Source organism: Nelusetta ayraudi, unplaced genomic scaffold, assembly GCF_046127955.1.
Source record: "Nelusetta ayraudi isolate G7.1 ecotype Tasmania unplaced genomic scaffold, CSIRO-AGI_Nayr_v1 ptg000022l, whole genome shotgun sequence".
Taxonomy (NCBI): domain Eukaryota; kingdom Metazoa; phylum Chordata; class Actinopteri; order Tetraodontiformes; family Monacanthidae; genus Nelusetta; species Nelusetta ayraudi.
In genome coordinates, this window is record NW_027466072.1 from 5,829,850 (window position 1) to 5,846,718 (window position 16,869).

The window sequence follows — 16,869 nt, forward strand, 5'->3', positions numbered from 1 at the left end:
GCGATGCGGTCGCTGCATCGATCTGTCGTGGTGAAGAAGGAGCAAAGCCGAAAGGCAAAGCTCTCGATTTTCCGGTCGACCTATGTTCCTACCCTCACCGATGGTCATGAGCTTTGGGTGATGACCGAAAGAACGAGATCGCAGATACAAGAGGTCTAAATGAATTTCCTCCATAGGGTGGCTGGGCTAAGGCACCCTTAAAGAACTTGGAGTAGAGCCACTGCTCCTCCAGCTGAGGTGGCTCGGACATGTTTGGGATGCCTTCTGGACGCCTCCCTGGAGAGGTGTTCCGGGCAAGTCCTACTGGGAGGAGACCCCGAGGAAGACCAAGGACACGCTGGAGGGACTTTGTCTCTTGGCTGTCCTGGGAACACCTTGGGGTCCCACCAGGGGAGCTGGAGAAGCCAGGGAAGTCAAGAAATCTCTGCTGGGACTGTTGCCCCCCCCCGACCCGACTCCGAATAAAAGGGCGGAAGATGGATGGATAGGTGAAAAATTCAAAAGATTGATTGGTTGATTTGCTCCAGGAAAGCCCTGTCGGAGGTGACGGCGTGCCTGAAGGAGCGGCTGCACCGCTGGCAGCAGATCGAGAAGCTCTGCAACTTCCCCGTGGTCAACAACTGCGGCCTGCCGAGCCTGACGGCCACCCTGTACTCGGACCACAGCTGGGTGGTCATGCCCCGGGTGTCCGTGCCCCCCTACCCCATTGCTGGGGGCGTGGACGACCTGGACGAGGACACGCCTCCCATCATTCCACAGTTCACAAGTAAGGCGAAGGGACCGCTTGGGTGCCTCGGAAAAAAGGGGGATTTGCGGTGTTGACGCTTGTTTCTGTCTCTCCCCCCGCCCCCCCCCCACCAGCGGCGACGCTGATCCGACCGCCGCTGACCCGCAGCAGCAGCCTGTGCCGCTCCCGCCGCAGCCTGCTGAGCTCGCCGCAGTCCTCGCTGATGTCGGCTGACCCCGACCTGCTGTCCATGGCCAGCTCGTCCCTCTCCTATCGGCCCGAGGCCGACGACGAACATATCATGTTCAGCTCGGATAGGAGGGGGTATGTAGCGGTGGCCGGAACGCCGCGGAATGGTTTTACAGTTTGGACTTACAGGTGTTTGGATTCGAATATTAACACTAATGCTTTAAGTGTGTGTTTGTGTGTGACGTGTAGGTGTGTGTTTTGTTTAAACTTGAAATATTATAATGCTATATTATAATAATTTAACTTTAAATATTCTAACGCATAGCCGACCTTACCGATGAGTTTGTGCTGTCGATGGTGTCACGCTACATGTTAGCATCCATGCAGTTCATTGTGATTGTAGTTCCGTTTACTCTTGAGTGATTCTGAAGTTGAACATTGTCACTAGCAAAATGTAACATAACTGGATAAGTTTGTGAATAGGCATTGATCAGAATTCAAAGTTAAGTGTGTAATATTTGGAGATTTTGAGAAGGAACAGCGACATCAAATGGTTACACTGTAGATTGCTGCGCGCTGTCGCTCACCCTTCCTCTCCCTTCCTCTTGCCAGAGGCTCTCGCACACAAACCTGGATTCTTTGTCCACCTTTTTCTTTGTATGTTTATTTGAGGACATGAGCGTTCACCCCAAAATACCAAATGTGCAGTCAGGCAGCTGGATTGATAGGCTTCCTTAGAAATGTGCCGGTGCAAGGTGGCAGCTAACTGGGAGTGAAGCCATGTAGGAAAACCAAATGACTTTTATTGTACTGCTCGTACAAACTTTTATTAATGTATTGATGGGCAGTATATTTTTACTTTTACAATTCTAAAAATAGATCCTGCCAAATTTTACATACTAGACCTTTAGGGTTGGACTAAACCTTAACTCTGATTCCAACTGGGCCGGATCAGAGCAGAATCTCTGTGAATGTCTTTTACGATAGCATTTATTAAGATTTTATTTAGGGCTAAGTTAACGTGTTCATTAACTTTGCACTTTGCGATTAATCGCGAGTTAACTCAGGACATTAATACGATTAATCTCGATTAAATATTTTTAATCGACTGACAGCCCTAATATTTATCGTTCAAGTTATTTGTTTATGCTGGTTCGGGGTGTGGTTTGCTGTTGTTAATATCAGGTGCTGTCCTTTCAGGGAGCCGTCTCAGGAAGGAAGCAACGACACAGACTCCCTGAACTCCTCCGTCAGCCGCAAGCCGTCCCACCAGCCCCCCACGGCGGGTTTGGACGCCCCCTACCGGAAGATCTCCCGCGATGAGTTGCTGCTGTTCGGCCAGAGCTCGGAGCTGCCCGCCTTGGGCCACGCCAGCTGCAGCAGCAGCAGCAGCGGCAGCCTCAGGGACTCCACGCCTCCCCCTCCGCTGCCCCCCACCCCGGCCACCACGCCCTCCGGCCCGCCCTCCACCTCCCCCTCCCCCGCCATGGAGCACCACCCGTTTGCACACAGAGGCTCCCCCGACCTCACCCGCACCATACCCGAGTCCCACAGGGCCACCTTCTCGCAGGGGGGCGTGGCCTCTCCGACGGGGAAGGGCGTGTACAACGGCGTCCTGGAGAAGTCGTACAGTTTCGGCCAGCTGCCCGCCAGCATGCTGCCCGGCGCCGGGCGCCACCCGTCCCTCACCTCCCTGGACTCGGAGGGCCGGAGCATGGGGAGGGAACACAAGCTCCAGAGCACCTCCTCCCAGGACTCCAGCGACAATGGAGAGAAAATCAAGCGCTCCTCTTCCAAAATCAAAAGCTTATTTAAGAAGAAAAAATGAAACCCGCAGCTTCAGATACAAAATTAAATTATAAAGAATTGTTTTTAGCCCTGTTACGAAAGAAAAAGACTTCACTGTAAGTTAAACACATTTTCTTTTTTTGTTTTCTTTGTTCCTTGTCAAACATGGAATGTAGCTCAGTCTGGGAGCTTAGAGCGCCTCACGCTGGTAGCCTTATTTTTCTATGTCTTTTGCTTTAATGACTTAATGACATTTAACCTACTCACAGAAGAACTTACAAAGTCAACGACAGGTCACCATACCGTAGTTTTCTCATGTGCAAATTTAAACTGTACAGAAGAAAAGCTCCATGTAAATCCAGCAGTAAGCTGAAAAAAAACCTTGCTAACTTGTAAAAGGTCAAAAAGGTGCAGCCAAGAAATTACATTTAGAAGACAATTTGCGAAACAACTACTTCTATTTTAAATCACATGTGTAAGAAAGATGTTTCTGTAAAACTACTTTGCATCCAAACTGTGGTTTGCACCTCGCTTCAAACGCTCATGGATGCCTCTACTTGAAAACCCCATTGTTGCGTTATGAAAAGGACAAAACAATCCTGCTATAAGTTTGTTGCACTACCGCTTTCCTGCTGTCGCGGGGCAAAGATCCGCTGCTTGTGAAAAACCTATTGAGTGAAGTTACAGAAAAGGCAGCAGAGATGCTGCAAGTTTTATTGGAGCCAAAACTGTGTAAGGAATCATCAGTCCCACCACTCAGTGACTCTCTCTCCAAAAAACAATATATATATAAAAACATATAAATACATATATTTGTTGTTTTTTCATATTGTCCTTCTAGACGTTTGACATAGATTCTTATTGGTGGAGGTTGACATGGACTCATGTGGAGATTATTTAAGTTCTTGCAAGTTAAATCTCGCAAACTGATTCCATTATTCAGTAAATCAACATTTTAAAGTGAGGTGCCACCACCAGATGGCGCTCACTGACTGCATTAAATCTTCCCTGCAGTCAGAGTGCCATATTCCTGATGCGTACAAGGAAAAACCAGTGCCATGAAGTGTCGCAAATTTGCAAGAATATCTTTTTTTTTTTTCTTCGCCAAAACATTGTGTAATTGTCAGTCGATAGTCTGTACCGCACTACCACTTTATGGCCTCCACTTCCTGGTTTCAGGCTGTGTGTCGACAAACAGCGCGGACTGTGTTCTTTTTGTTTGTTTTGTTTATATATATATATGTATATATATATATATATATATATATATATATGTATATATATATATATATAAATTCAACTGTTTGATCCAGATGTAATAAACACTAAGCTCGAAGCAGTCTCATACAAATGCAATACGGCCCCCTGGTCCTCGCTGATGTCAGGAGCTCCTGCTTCACACTGTGATTTCTGACTTCCCTTCAGCATCGAGCTGTCCGGCTGCTTGGCCGCGAGCGAGGCGATGAAACGGAGGGGACGGTACGGGCCTGTGCGGGGCGGGGCAGGGCAGGGCGGGGGCGGAGCAGCAGGATGTGACGCCGTGGCCTGTTTTTACAGAGAATATTTATATAGTGGCAGCACACGATTACTGAGGTCACAGACGGAACTGCGCGATGAGGAGAATGTTTACGAGACACTCGGGTGGGAGGGAGGGAGGGGGCGAGAACTTTTTTGTGTGTGAGTATTTGTACACTGTCAAAGGATTAATAAAAAGAAATGGAGAAGTAGTTTGTCTTTCACTAACACAACATGGGGGAGAGAGCGAAGGCGTGGCTTGCAGCTATGATTCTATTCAGAAATTAAAAAAAAAAAAAAAAAAAATGATATTCAATATGGGCGACATGGTGGTGCAGTGGACTAAGAAGGTCATGGTTTCGATTCTGGCCCTGGGACATTTCTGTGTGGAGTGTACTCACACTATGGTCTCTTTGTCTCTTGTCCAGGGTCCCCCCTGTCTTCACACTGTAGGCTCCAGTAGACCTCTGGGCCCTGAGCTCAGGAAGAGGCAGCTATTGAAAATGGATGGATTTTCAATATTATTTTTCTGGTCTTTTCCTCTCTTCATTATTTTAGCCATCTTCTAATCCACATAATGTGTTGTCAATTGATGTGGATATGACCCATTTTTCCATTTCCATTTTTTATGGATTCCAGGATCTGATTGAATGATTTGGCCCGGGCCCTTCTGGGTTTGAGGGCAGCATGCTCACAGCGGAGCTCAGTATTGGAGCTGGAGGAGCATCTTGACACTTCATTTGTCTTGGTGCCAATGAAAACCGGTGTCCGCAGAGGAGAAGAATGTGTGATTGCTTTATCAATAGCTATAGGTGAGAGTGAACGTGCTGAAGCTTTTGTTAATAGCGCACCAATGTGGGCCACTGGCGGTGATAAATGTGTTGGGGCCCCGCTGTACACAGCGACTCGTCCCAGCTCACACCATCACTGCTGCCTTCTCTCTTCCCCGGAGATGCATTTTCCAAGACGGCCACATGGTTGCAGCAGAGCATCGTAAGAAAGCAGCCAAGTCAGCCACGACTTGGCAATGAACTCTACTGATGGAGTAGGTTTATAATGTCAGTATTGTAGACTCCTCGTGTATCCGTTTAAACAAAACATATATAGTGCTTATTAATTTTTATCGCTGGCAAAAAGGTGCATTCAAATTACTTCATTTTCCCTTTCATACATGTCAAATAACTATAACATTTTGTTTCAAACAAGTTTTCAAAGGTTTCTTACACATTTCTGATTTCTTCTTTTTATGACAGGTGTTCTAATAAGATTATTGACCCAGGTACATTATTTTGTCGTGATGCAGGATTTGCGAAGAATTAGAAGAATCAGCTGTGGATTGCCACACGACAAAGGTAGTCTTGACTGACTACCTTAAAACACACACACACACACACACACACACACACACACACACACAATCAGCTAAACTTTCGTATACTGCAGATTTGAGGCCAAAGCCACTCATCTCTTTATCACCAACACCCGACTCAGGCAGACACGATTCTCAATGAATTGGGGCTTATGTGTAAAGTGTATAGTATGACTTTTTTTCTCTCAATTTTTGCATTCTATCACTGTTTTTCATGCTAAACAATCTGACTATCTAACTACTACTACTAACTACTTTTTTGTCCCCCTGAAAAAAGCAAAAGTGTGTAGAATGAGTTTTTGTCCCCATTTGGGACGTTTTTAAAGAATTTCAATCCAACATACACAATATTTTTCTTTCTCACTGCTCATTTTTATTTAATTCAAATACAATTTGAAAAGAAGGAAGGGGGAGCTAGCTGGCGCTAGCTTCTCTTACCTGTTTGTTGTAGATCCCATTGCTCGCAGGTGAATGAAATTCCAAATGCTCGGAAATTTGAAATGCTCGGAAATTCGCCGAACGCAACGGAACGCAAGGTTTTGGTTTGTTTGGTTGGTTTTGAGTTTTGGTTTGTTTGTTTGATTGAGACATTCACACGAACACACACACGTGTTGTACCTTTGGTCCGCACTGAGATTTGATCCTGCGATGTCCTGCTTGGGAGTCAGTGTTGTTCACCACTAGGCCGTCTTCAGCGCTGACAAGTGAAGAGGTAAGATGGACTGTTGTGGGCGACCTGGGTTCAATACTTGCTCCAGGCAACAGAACCTCGCTTGTAAAAAATTCAAATGTGTTTCCATTTAGAGATTCATGTGTACTTCCACATCTCCTTTGCAGCAAGCAGGACAGCTTGCTACAACCAGTTATCCAACTGCTTGTGTTGCGGGAGACCTGAGTTCAATTCCTGGTTGAAGCAACTAGTAAAGATTTTTTTTTTCTATCTATCTAGTGGGAGCTCCAGATTCGATTCCAGCTACAGGCAAAAAAAACTTCTCCAAAAAGTTTTTCCAGTGCGTGTTTTTTTTTTTTTTCCGAGGTACCTGAAAACTTCTCAAGCCTTGACATTGAAGCAGACAGGATAGCTCATTGGGTTAGACTGCTGACTTGTGGCGCGGGAGCCCTGGGTTCAATCCCAGTGTCAGGCAACTGAAATTCAGGAACAAGTTTATTGCCATCCATATGTGCTTGAGGTACTTATTAAGAGGAGATTATAGCTCAGTGGGTTCTACCACTGACTGTCACATGGGGGATCCAGGTTCGAGTCCTGCTACAGGCCACTTCCTGTGGGAAGGTACAGTATAATTTTTTTTCCCCCCTTGATTTTTGGATATGTTGGGATTTTGTGTGCTATCATCCAGTTTCATGCTAAACTATCATGTGAGTGAGTTTCTGGCTCATCACCCTTCCGACCCCCCCCCCCAAAAAAAAAGGTTATAATTTTTCTTTTTTTTACTTCTACGTCTTCTGTCTTTTTCCTGCTAAACTATCAGTGAACAGCCTTCCCTGATCTTTTTGAGCTGATCCAGGAATTTAAATTTTCGACATGTTGAGATTTCAGGTTCTTTCCGTTTTTTTTTATGCTAAACTAAAAAAAACTGTGTGAATAACGTTACACACATTCCAGTGAATGTGGCTTTATTTCTGAGAACCTAAAAGTGCAATTAACACACAAACGTGTGAAATAGATGAGGAACATGGAGGTTTTGTTCTTTGGACCACCAGGTTTCGCTTTAGGACTTTAGGACATGCGGTCTCTGGGATTTTGAAAAGGGAAAACTAAGAGGAAATGTAATTACTCTGTATGCTAAGTAGACCTCCAGTGAATACCTCCAGATAATTCACAACAGCAAAATGTTGACAAAATAATGCATATACACAGTATTATCATATTTTCATGCATGAATTGAATTCACTCATTTTTTTTTTACACATTATTCTTTGTTTAGAAATGAAAAAGAAAATGTCAACATGACATTTCCCCTTTTCAATACCTTCTCAACGATGGGCGCAGGAATCTTGTATAACTTGTATAACTTATATTGCACTTAACACCAATATAACACACTCCCCCTATGTGGGAGCGCTCTGACCTGACGGCGTAACCTTCATCTTTATCATTCGACAAAATGAGCTTTATCGTTGTAAGAGTCAAATGCATGCAAGCAGCCTGAACAACGCAAAGTAAATGTGGCTTCAAACTCCTCCAACTCGTGGGAAACTGTTGTTGTCACACGTTTATCTTCACCTCGTGGATGACTGACCCTTATTACACATTGTATCTTCAACCACATCTGCTGTGAGAATCACAGAAAGGAGCTGACCGACTTCCACAACATCAGTAAGAGTCTGTAAGTATATATTTGCAGATTATCCCACCACAGGTTCTTTTTGGATGCTTTTAACGTTATCATCAGTGTTACAGGCCTTTAAAACTCACTGCCTTTGGCCAGTTCTGAACCAAAGACCTTTGGGACTTTGAACAAGCCTTTCAACTTTATGAGCTATCCGACCTGAGCTCTCACAGTGTGATATCCTGCCACTTTTATCGTTATCATCGGGGCTGCTGGGCTTAAAAATGTGACGTTTGGCAAAAGACTTAGGAGTGAAAGTCAGACACCACTCGGCAAATCCCCTTCACCCTTAGACACCTTTCTCCATGTACTTCAACATTTTATCTTTTGGGCAGCTGGCCTTTAAAAAATAGTAAGTTCCAAAGATTCCAATTCTTGTCTGTTTGTACATTAAAAGAAAAAAATGTGTTGGCTAAATACAGTACGACTGACACCGCTGCACACCTGTCACTTCGGCAGCAAGACAGCCAAGTTATTTCAAATGCCCCATCGGTTCCCACCTTTAGGGTTGTTGTTTTATTGGATGGATTTATTTGTCTGGTATCTTGTAGAATCACACACATCACAACTGGTTATAGCAACTGTTAAGTCAGCTGTTTTCTAAGGCATTGGTTTTGACATGAATAAGGCCTCACTTTTACTCAATTCTAATATTAGCAGGAGCAAAGCCAACACATTGGTTGTCATGAGTGTCATATAACCCAAACTAGAGAGCTCAGTTTGGATAAGACCTTCAGGAAACTCCGGTTCTTTGACACTGCTGCTGCTGTGACCTCAAACACACCACAGTCCCAGCTGAGTGTCTACGGAGGTTTAGTTTAATTTACTTTAATTGATGAAAACGGTGAAAGAGGATTAATGATAAGATGAAAATAAAAGACAATCCCCCAAAAATTTGATAAAGAACAAAAGAAGTGCAAATTCATTCTTAATCAGTCTAAAGTCCCGCAGGGTTTGACTTGTGTTTACTGAAGACTTATCAAACAAATGAGACCTTTCTGCCCCATTGCAGCATTGTCCAATCAGAGTGCAGGAACAACTCAGGGTTTCTTTCTTTTTTTCTTGCAAGCAACATTGACTTTGGTTGGGTACCGCACCAGAAAGTAGTTAGAATCTCTATAACTGCAGGAGATCAGAGTGGGAGAGACGAGGGATGGACAAGAAAATCAGCAAGGAGGAGGCAAGCGCAAAACAAAACAGCAGGGGGGCCAAGGTCACTGGGAGTGAGAGGAGTGACTTATCAAGAGTCACCGTTGGGGAAGCAGGTTGTGTGAAATGGTGAAAGCCTGACAGTGAAAGACCAAAGGAAAAAAAAAAATTCTCCGCTGTGGATTCAAATCAGTAAAGCGTTGCCTGCACATCCTGCTTTTTAGTTTGTTCACTTTAAAAAACAACAAAAAAAAAACTCTTTAAAAACACCATGCAGCCGCTCCAATAACCCATAACGCTCTTGGTGTTGCTTTTTTCTTACATTAACCTGAGAAATCCAATCATCTCTATATGTGTCAGACCTGAAGCCCGGGCCCTCAAACAAAGGCGGGTGAATTTGATTTGAGCGAATTCTGTAGCTTTGTGCCGATGAATAAAACATGGCTTCTCCTTGATGTCACCCGGACTTATCAAGTCGCAGATTCGTCCCCTTTGAGCGCGATGGTGACACGGTGGCAGAGCCCCTGTGCAGGAGGAGACGGGGGAGATAAGGCTCCCGCTGTATGTTATCAGCGTCGGCTGCGAGTGGAGACGAGCAGCGAGGATGCATTAAGTGTGTGCCGCGCTACACACACGTGATGGAGGCTGCCTTTTGATCAGCTTTTTTTTTTGATGAATAATGCACTGTAAAAGAAATAAAGAATGGATGACAGTACGTAAGAAAGAGAGAAAGAATAAAGCCAATCTTTGATAGCATCTCATCTGTCGTTTGGAACCTGTGCAAATCCCTTCAATCGAGCGGAAATGTGTATGCGCAAGGATTAGAATGAATGTGTGGGAGTTAAACTATGTACACATTCCTTCTTAATCCATATTCCCAATGCTGGCTCGCCCTGATCACCGACTGCGTGCCAAAGCCATACATATTCAGCTAAAGTGGGAGCTGCCGTGGGTCAAATTAGTAATTGTAATGGGGTTCACCTTTTTCTCAAAGTGATCGATAACGAGAGCTCCAGCGCTGCTTCTGGACACGCAGGAAAACACGCCCACGCAGGATGATTCAAGGCAGGCTCGCTGCCTTCTGCTCCACCTGTTTGTCACCATCAGGGATGTCGACACCAAAGCCGGTAAATTACTGCTGCTACAGTGCACTAGCAAACACTAGTAAACCAGTAAACACTGTTTCCCAAACAGTCCTAAATCCACAGTCAAGCCAAGTCAGGACAGCAGAGCTGCAGATGACGTGCGCTGAGCCGCACAGCATTGACTGTCCAGGAGGTAGGGGGAGCCACTGAGATCATTCTAACCCAAACCCCAAACCCAATCTTAACCCTAACACGAACTCTAACACGACTTTCAACCCGAACCATAATACTTACCCAACGGTGTCACCCGTTACCCCCAAACTGGCTTCAGAGCAGCAACGTGGAGGTGGACAGACATTCCCACTAGAGCAGAATCTTCTATTTTTTTAGGGTGCGCATCTGCTTGTGTAACCCAGCCGGCAGTGTGACAAAAGATCATCAAGACAAAGAGATCGCTTTAAATGAAGAACAATGTGTGAGCGTAAACTGCCTGCTATTAAAGGGCTCAAACGTCTTATAGTTCTACTCCTGCTCTTTCTGGCTGCGAGCCGGACCTGTCGCCGTGCAGAGCAATGCTCCCTCCACTGGAAGAGACGCACGATCAATCAGTTTTTAAAATCCATCCAAGTGTGACTGTGCTTGATTGAAATGTGACGTATGAGCAGAGAGCCACTTTACGAATGTGACTTTTAAGGGAGAATCGCTGCTTTGGACTGAGCGTTTAGTTGAGTGGAGATCATTTGTTAAAAGAAGACAAATGCAATTCAACATTTGGACGGAGTCGCCATCAGACAACCTGCGGGTCGATGCAGCTGACATTTCACAAAATCCCCTGTCGTTTGAAAAGGACCCAGAGGCCAACCCTCTGAAATGATCATTCATGCTGGCCAATTGAATGCTGGTACATACAAGTGTGACTTTCTTTTTCACAGTGCAACAATGAGGCCACCTAATTCAGGACCTCTCTGCTAAGGGGGGCAAACAGGAACAAAAATAAGGTTTAAACTGCCCGCAGCAGCAAACGCACAAAGCTGCTCAGGATGCAGTGTGGATTCTCTGTAAAACTCCTCTCTCCTCTCAGTAGAGGGCAGACTTTTACTGCAGAGACTCGAAAGACTCTCAGCTTCATGGACGCTGCCGGCATCGCTGACTGAAACACACACGGCGTCTACGTGTGCGTCAGACGCAAAGAGGTCAAAATCAAAGCGAAGGCTTTTTTTTTTTTTTTTTTTAAAAGCCTTTTAAAAAAAGCCTTGAACATTCGTCGCGACGCGCTGCGCTGATAGTCATCATTTCTGACATCTGTTTAGACACTCTCTCAAACCAAGATCCTCCGTGGCTCCGCTGCCACAGCCTCCTTAATTAGACAACGGCATTGACTCAGGAAGGAAGACGTTGGGCACAAATCACGTCATCCCGGTGATTAGCTGACCCCCAGGTGCCACACGGAGTAAACAAGTCATCTCAGCCTGATTACGCGTGGAAGAATTTACATTTAAATGGTACACAAACTGTAAATTGATGCAATAATTTCTGCCCGTGTGGAAAAAAAAAGAAGGAAAAAGCCTGGTGATGACTACCACCAGGCTGCGCTGCTTATTAGATGGAGATTTCATGCATAATAAGGGGAAGTTGGCCAGGGATTCCATGGCAACTTTGCACAATATTGCATATAAGCCCGAAGATTGGATTTCAAAGGGAGACGGCTGCTGCTCATTTTTATACTTTCATGTGTATGGACTTTTTTTTCTATCATTTTTTTCTTGCCACACACCTTAAAAATGATGAGCGGCCAACACAAACCAGGGCGTCCGACTGCAGTGTGTGAATTAGGGAGAAACATCCTTCTGAAAAATGCTCCACTCCTGACCAATCACCTTGTTTAGCATTTCCTTTGAGTGTGCTGTGATTGGGTGCCGCTCCCTCTCAAAGACGGCAATGCTGCTTCAAGGCTGTGTGGAAAATGCAGCAAAAAGTGCTCCACTTTTTTTTGTGCGTATGTGTGTGTGTGTGTGTGTGTGTGTGTGTGAAGTATTGCAAGGCAGTCGAGGAATTTCGTGTTGGCGCCGAGCCCTGTGCTGCTGCTGGATATTTTTGAATAATCCCATGTAAGTAGAGAGCTCCCTGTATGGAGGGCTCCGCTGGCAAAGCGTGACAGTAACACTAGCGTGGTTAGAGGTTTGATTCCCTCCGTGGCTGAGCGTGAAAATATCTGTATGCGCACGAAGCAGCGAGAGGCAAAAGAAGCTGCCACCACCGCCAAAGTGTGTGTGTGTGTGTGTGTGTGTGTGTGGCGCATGCTAATCTGCAGCGGCTACACACATAGGAAAGTCACTGTTGGTGTCCAGTCTAGACAGGCACGACAAGTGCCGGAGCAGCATCCCGGCCTGAACTACAAACATGAGGACGAAGACAAAGAGAGGAAGGACACAAACAAGTGTGGCTGAGATGAGAAGTTAAAGGGCGAGGCCGTGAGGTGGAGGGACGCAAATAATGAACAAATGAAGGCCCGTTAGAAAAGAAGAAGAAGAAGAGAGCCTTGCAAGTGAAGTACAGGGTCTGAGTCACAACAGCAGCTGCTTTGGGTTTTTTCTTTGATGGAACAGGACAAACACACTAGAGCTGAAAATGTTCAACGTTGAAGAACGCAGTGCACATGGACTGTTGTTGATCAGCTGCATACTGGTGATGTGTCTCATTTTTTTTATTCTTTACTAAGGAAGTGCGAAGGTTGCCATGTTAAAGGACATGATGCAAATTTCACTTCATTAATGTTTTTGAAGAACAGTTTGTGGTTCTAGTCTGTCAGTGAACTCCATCGAACATGACGTTTTCAGAAGCTGTGCGCTAAAACATGAACTCATCGAAAACAACCCTTTGTGATGTCAAAAAGTGCATTGCCACCTCTCTCAGAAAACACCATCAGCCAAGTGTTGGTTGGTTGGTTGGTTCTGTCCTTCTAAAGCAAACAAAGCCTCAGTTTTAGCAGGAAGCTGCAACAGTGTTCCTGCAGGGGGGCGTTCACACAAGGCTAAATTTGAGGTTTTCTGAAGACACAGAGATTTTTACATGATTAATTATGTGAGTCTGCTACGCAGGATCCAGGAGAAAACGAAAAACAAAACCAAAGATGTGATCAAGGATAGAATGTGGAACTTTGAAGTCACTGATGTGAAAAACGTTGACGGAGAAAGAGACCTCCTGCTGAGAGACGCCAGCGTGCAACAGCAGCAACATGAGCATTAAATACACACAAATACAGATGCATCACATTGTTTGGCCCATTCATGAGATTTAGTGCGCTTGAGTACACACACACACACACACACACACACACACACACACACACACACACACACACACACACACATAAGTAGTGTGTCTTGGCATCCATTTGTTGGCTCCGCCATCATGTTTATCTGCATCTGGATTTTTTTTTGGGAAGCTTGTTACCCAGCTTGCACCATGTTACCGCTCTCGCTCTCCATTATTCCCATAAAGCCGCCTCTTAAATCATTCAGGAAGCCTATTCAATTTCAAAAGTGAGCACCGTGGAGGTAATTTAGGGCCTGGTGTATCGACCCGCTGAGGATTTCTGCATCCTGCTTCCTCCCTGTGCCTCACGCGCTGATCTGATCAGCAATACCTACTTAGCCAGAGAGGGAGCGAAAAAAACCAAGGATAAAATAAAATTGTGTTTGAAGAGGAAAGCTTCCTTAATGGATGTGGTCTGGTTTTTTAAAGTTCCAACAGAGACACGTGCGCATGTGTGCGTCAGGTCCCAGACCTCCTTAAATATTACTCTTGCCACCTGCACTTTTAAATTCTCTATTTAAAAGTCTATCAAAGTTTGCGGGGTGAAAAATGTTGTTGTTAGTTCAGTCTTGGTACGATGTGCGGCTGCAAGTTTGGTTGCTTCTTTTCAAATGTGAATTCCGGTTGGTGGGTAGTGGTTATTTTGTCGCACCTTTTCCTTCTAACTGTTGGATTCCTTCTCGCTAATGCTGTCGAATCAAACAGGAAAATTGCTATAATAATAGCAATAATGATGATGGCAGTGTGTTTTGGAAATCTGTTAGGTAGCATCACAACCGACCAACAATTATCCCGTCATAGCAAAACACTGGTAGTGGGACATTGTCTCCGATTTTCAGCAAATAAACAGAACTAACTGACGATGTTGGATTTGCAGAAACATCCAGACAGACACAATTTCACAACCCAAAGGTGAGTCATAAAGGAAAGAGAGATAAGAGAGGAGCCAAAACAATGGAGAACAGCCTGGGACACAAAGCAGCAATGAGGGTACCGTCAACGGAGGAGGTGGTTTTGTAAAGTAGAAATAATTCAGAAAGGACAAAATCTTGGTAAAAAAGTCGGGACATGAAGGTGTGAATGAGTGATGAGAAACAATATCTAAAGAGGAAAGAAAAGGCTGGTGTTAATGAAAACCAGTCTGGATGTAAAATTACCATTTTGGGAATGGGGGGAAGGATGTGGGGGTATTTTAACTCGCTGGCTGAAAAAGAGAGAGTGAATAATAGAAGGTCATGGTTGGGAACAAGAGGTCCGACATCAGAGGGGTTTTATTTCAATGGCAAGAAAATCTAACAGGAAAAGAGAGAAAGAGGTCAAAGGACCAGAACCGCCTCATATTGCTGCTTCAACAATAGCCATGCACCGTCAGAATCCATATCAGCGGTCACTGAGGGGCCCTGAAAGTGCCCATCCTGCCGGCACTGATTTATGTTCTGCAATATTAATGTTTTGGTTGGCCGTCATGGTGTCCATCCAAAATGTAAAATGTAACTTTGCGTTTCAAGTCACATGCGCCAAACTTTTCCACAGACTCGGTGAAACACAACGCCGTCTGTCTGTCTGCTGCTGCTGGCGTGGACGAACGGAGCCTGGTGACGCGATTAACAGGAACATCTGATTGGACGACTGATTGAGGATAATGGGCCGACTGGATGATAACCGTATGTCCCCGTCGCCGAAAGGGAGGCTGAATTTTAAATTCCCACGTCTTGCGGGTGATTGGTCGAAGGCGGACTTGGGCGAGGAGCGAGATGAGATGTCTTAGAAAACCAGGAACTGTTTGTGACGGAGAGCAAAAGGTGCAAAGTGATGTTCTTTCAGACTCCCCAGCAGATTTCCATTAAACACAGCCGGGAAAAAAAGCGACGCCTGTGCACTTTTTGCCCACACACACACCAGTCCAACACATTATGTCTGCATTTGCACCGTCGATGAGGAATGGCATCCTGAAGAGGATATGACCGGGAGAAAGGCAAAGCGAAGGAAATGGAACAAGGCACCAGGAGCCATCTGATGGAATAAGACAAGGCAAAATAAATTCCACGGCGCGGGACACAAAGTGATCTATTGCACCTTGGTAGCTGTTTGAAAAGTGCTTTTTCACACAGTATGGCCTTAACAACTTCTGCCATTAATACTGAAACAGAGAGATCTGTTACTGTGCCAAGGGAGAGGAGAAAACCCCCTTCCCTGCTCGTGTGGATCACGGCTCCCGGTCCCCGCCGTGACCCAAGGCAAAGACAGATGATGGAGGCCAAACCGGGGCGCAGCTATTAATGTTTAATTTCTGCTGTCTAAGCCTGTGACGGCCGGCCAGTCCACCTTCCCCGAACATGAAGGTAAAGTGCACAACACCAAAAACTATTGGAAGATGCTATCCCGAGCTGGAAGAGCTAGAACAGGGGTGAGCAAACTTTTTGACTGGTGAGGCCACAACGGCTTCTAAAATTTGACAGAGGAGCCGGAGCAGCAGCAGATGGATGGAGTGTTTTTGGGGGCCACCTCATAGGAGGAAAAAATATATCATGGGATATGTCGAAAACATGTTGCTTTAATTTCAACTGAAAATGATGTTACGACAAAATCAGTGTCTTTTAAACCCCACGGTATGTAGCTCTTTATTGAAATGACTGTTAAAACCCTGAAAACAAGATTGAAATACAGCTATTTTATGACTTACTTACTCACTATTAACATAATTTCTTCAAGTTCTGCGGGCCGGATTAAAGGCATAATGGGCCGCATATGGCCCCTGGGCTATGGTTTGCCCATGTCTGGATGCCTGGGCTAGCAGCTAATTTCCCTCTGTGTTTCTGCAGGCCGTCACTTGACGCTAGCGTGCAACCGCCACGTCCTCCGTCAGCACATCCAGCCCGAGATAATATTGTGCCAACAGGACAACAACGACATAAACAAGAGAGTAAAAAAAACCCCAAACTGCGCAGCTGAGGAGCTTTTATTGGGTGCGCTGTGGCAGAATCGGCAGCGATAAGAATTGCCGTGCCCATAATATACGGCGCGGCGGCCGAATGTGCCGACTGTCTCCGCTAAATCAAGCTCCAAACCAGGAACTCGGCAAACAAGCTGACTGAGCTAATAACCAAAAGCCCTAAATACTGCCGCCGCCGCTCAACACATTAAAACGGCAACAGAAGTGGAGAAAGCGAGGGAGGGGAGGAAAAAAAACGAGGCCGGAGAGAAATAAATGGATAAAAAATGAAGGCGACTGCGTGGAAGAAGCCGGCAGCTTGAGGAAGGGATGAACTCACGCAGGCAGATGGAGGGCGAGGAAAAAAAAGATGAAGAACAATGAGGAGCAGCAGAGATAAAGAGAGTGTTGGAGGGGGTGGGGGGGAGCGATGGCGGCAAAGAGCAGCG

General features: G+C 45.4%; 1 protein-coding gene across 2 annotated transcripts in view; it reads left to right on the forward strand.

Moving 5' to 3' along the window:
- Positions 1–3,218, forward strand: part of stim2b (stromal interaction molecule 2b) — a 29,675-nt gene extending 26,457 nt beyond the window's left edge. Inside the window, exons 10-12 of one of the 2 annotated variants that reach the window (XM_076028381.1) lie at positions 528–766; positions 862–1,051; positions 2,117–3,218. In XM_076028381.1, the coding sequence (XP_075884496.1) occupies positions 528–766; positions 862–1,051; positions 2,117–2,744 (1,057 nt within the window). In that variant the 3' untranslated portion in view covers positions 2,745–3,218. Of the gene's footprint in view, positions 1–527; positions 767–861; positions 1,106–2,116 lie in introns of both variants that reach the window. The other variant, XM_076028380.1, reaches the window with a different exon arrangement.
- Positions 3,219–16,869: the final 13,651 nt, after the last annotated feature.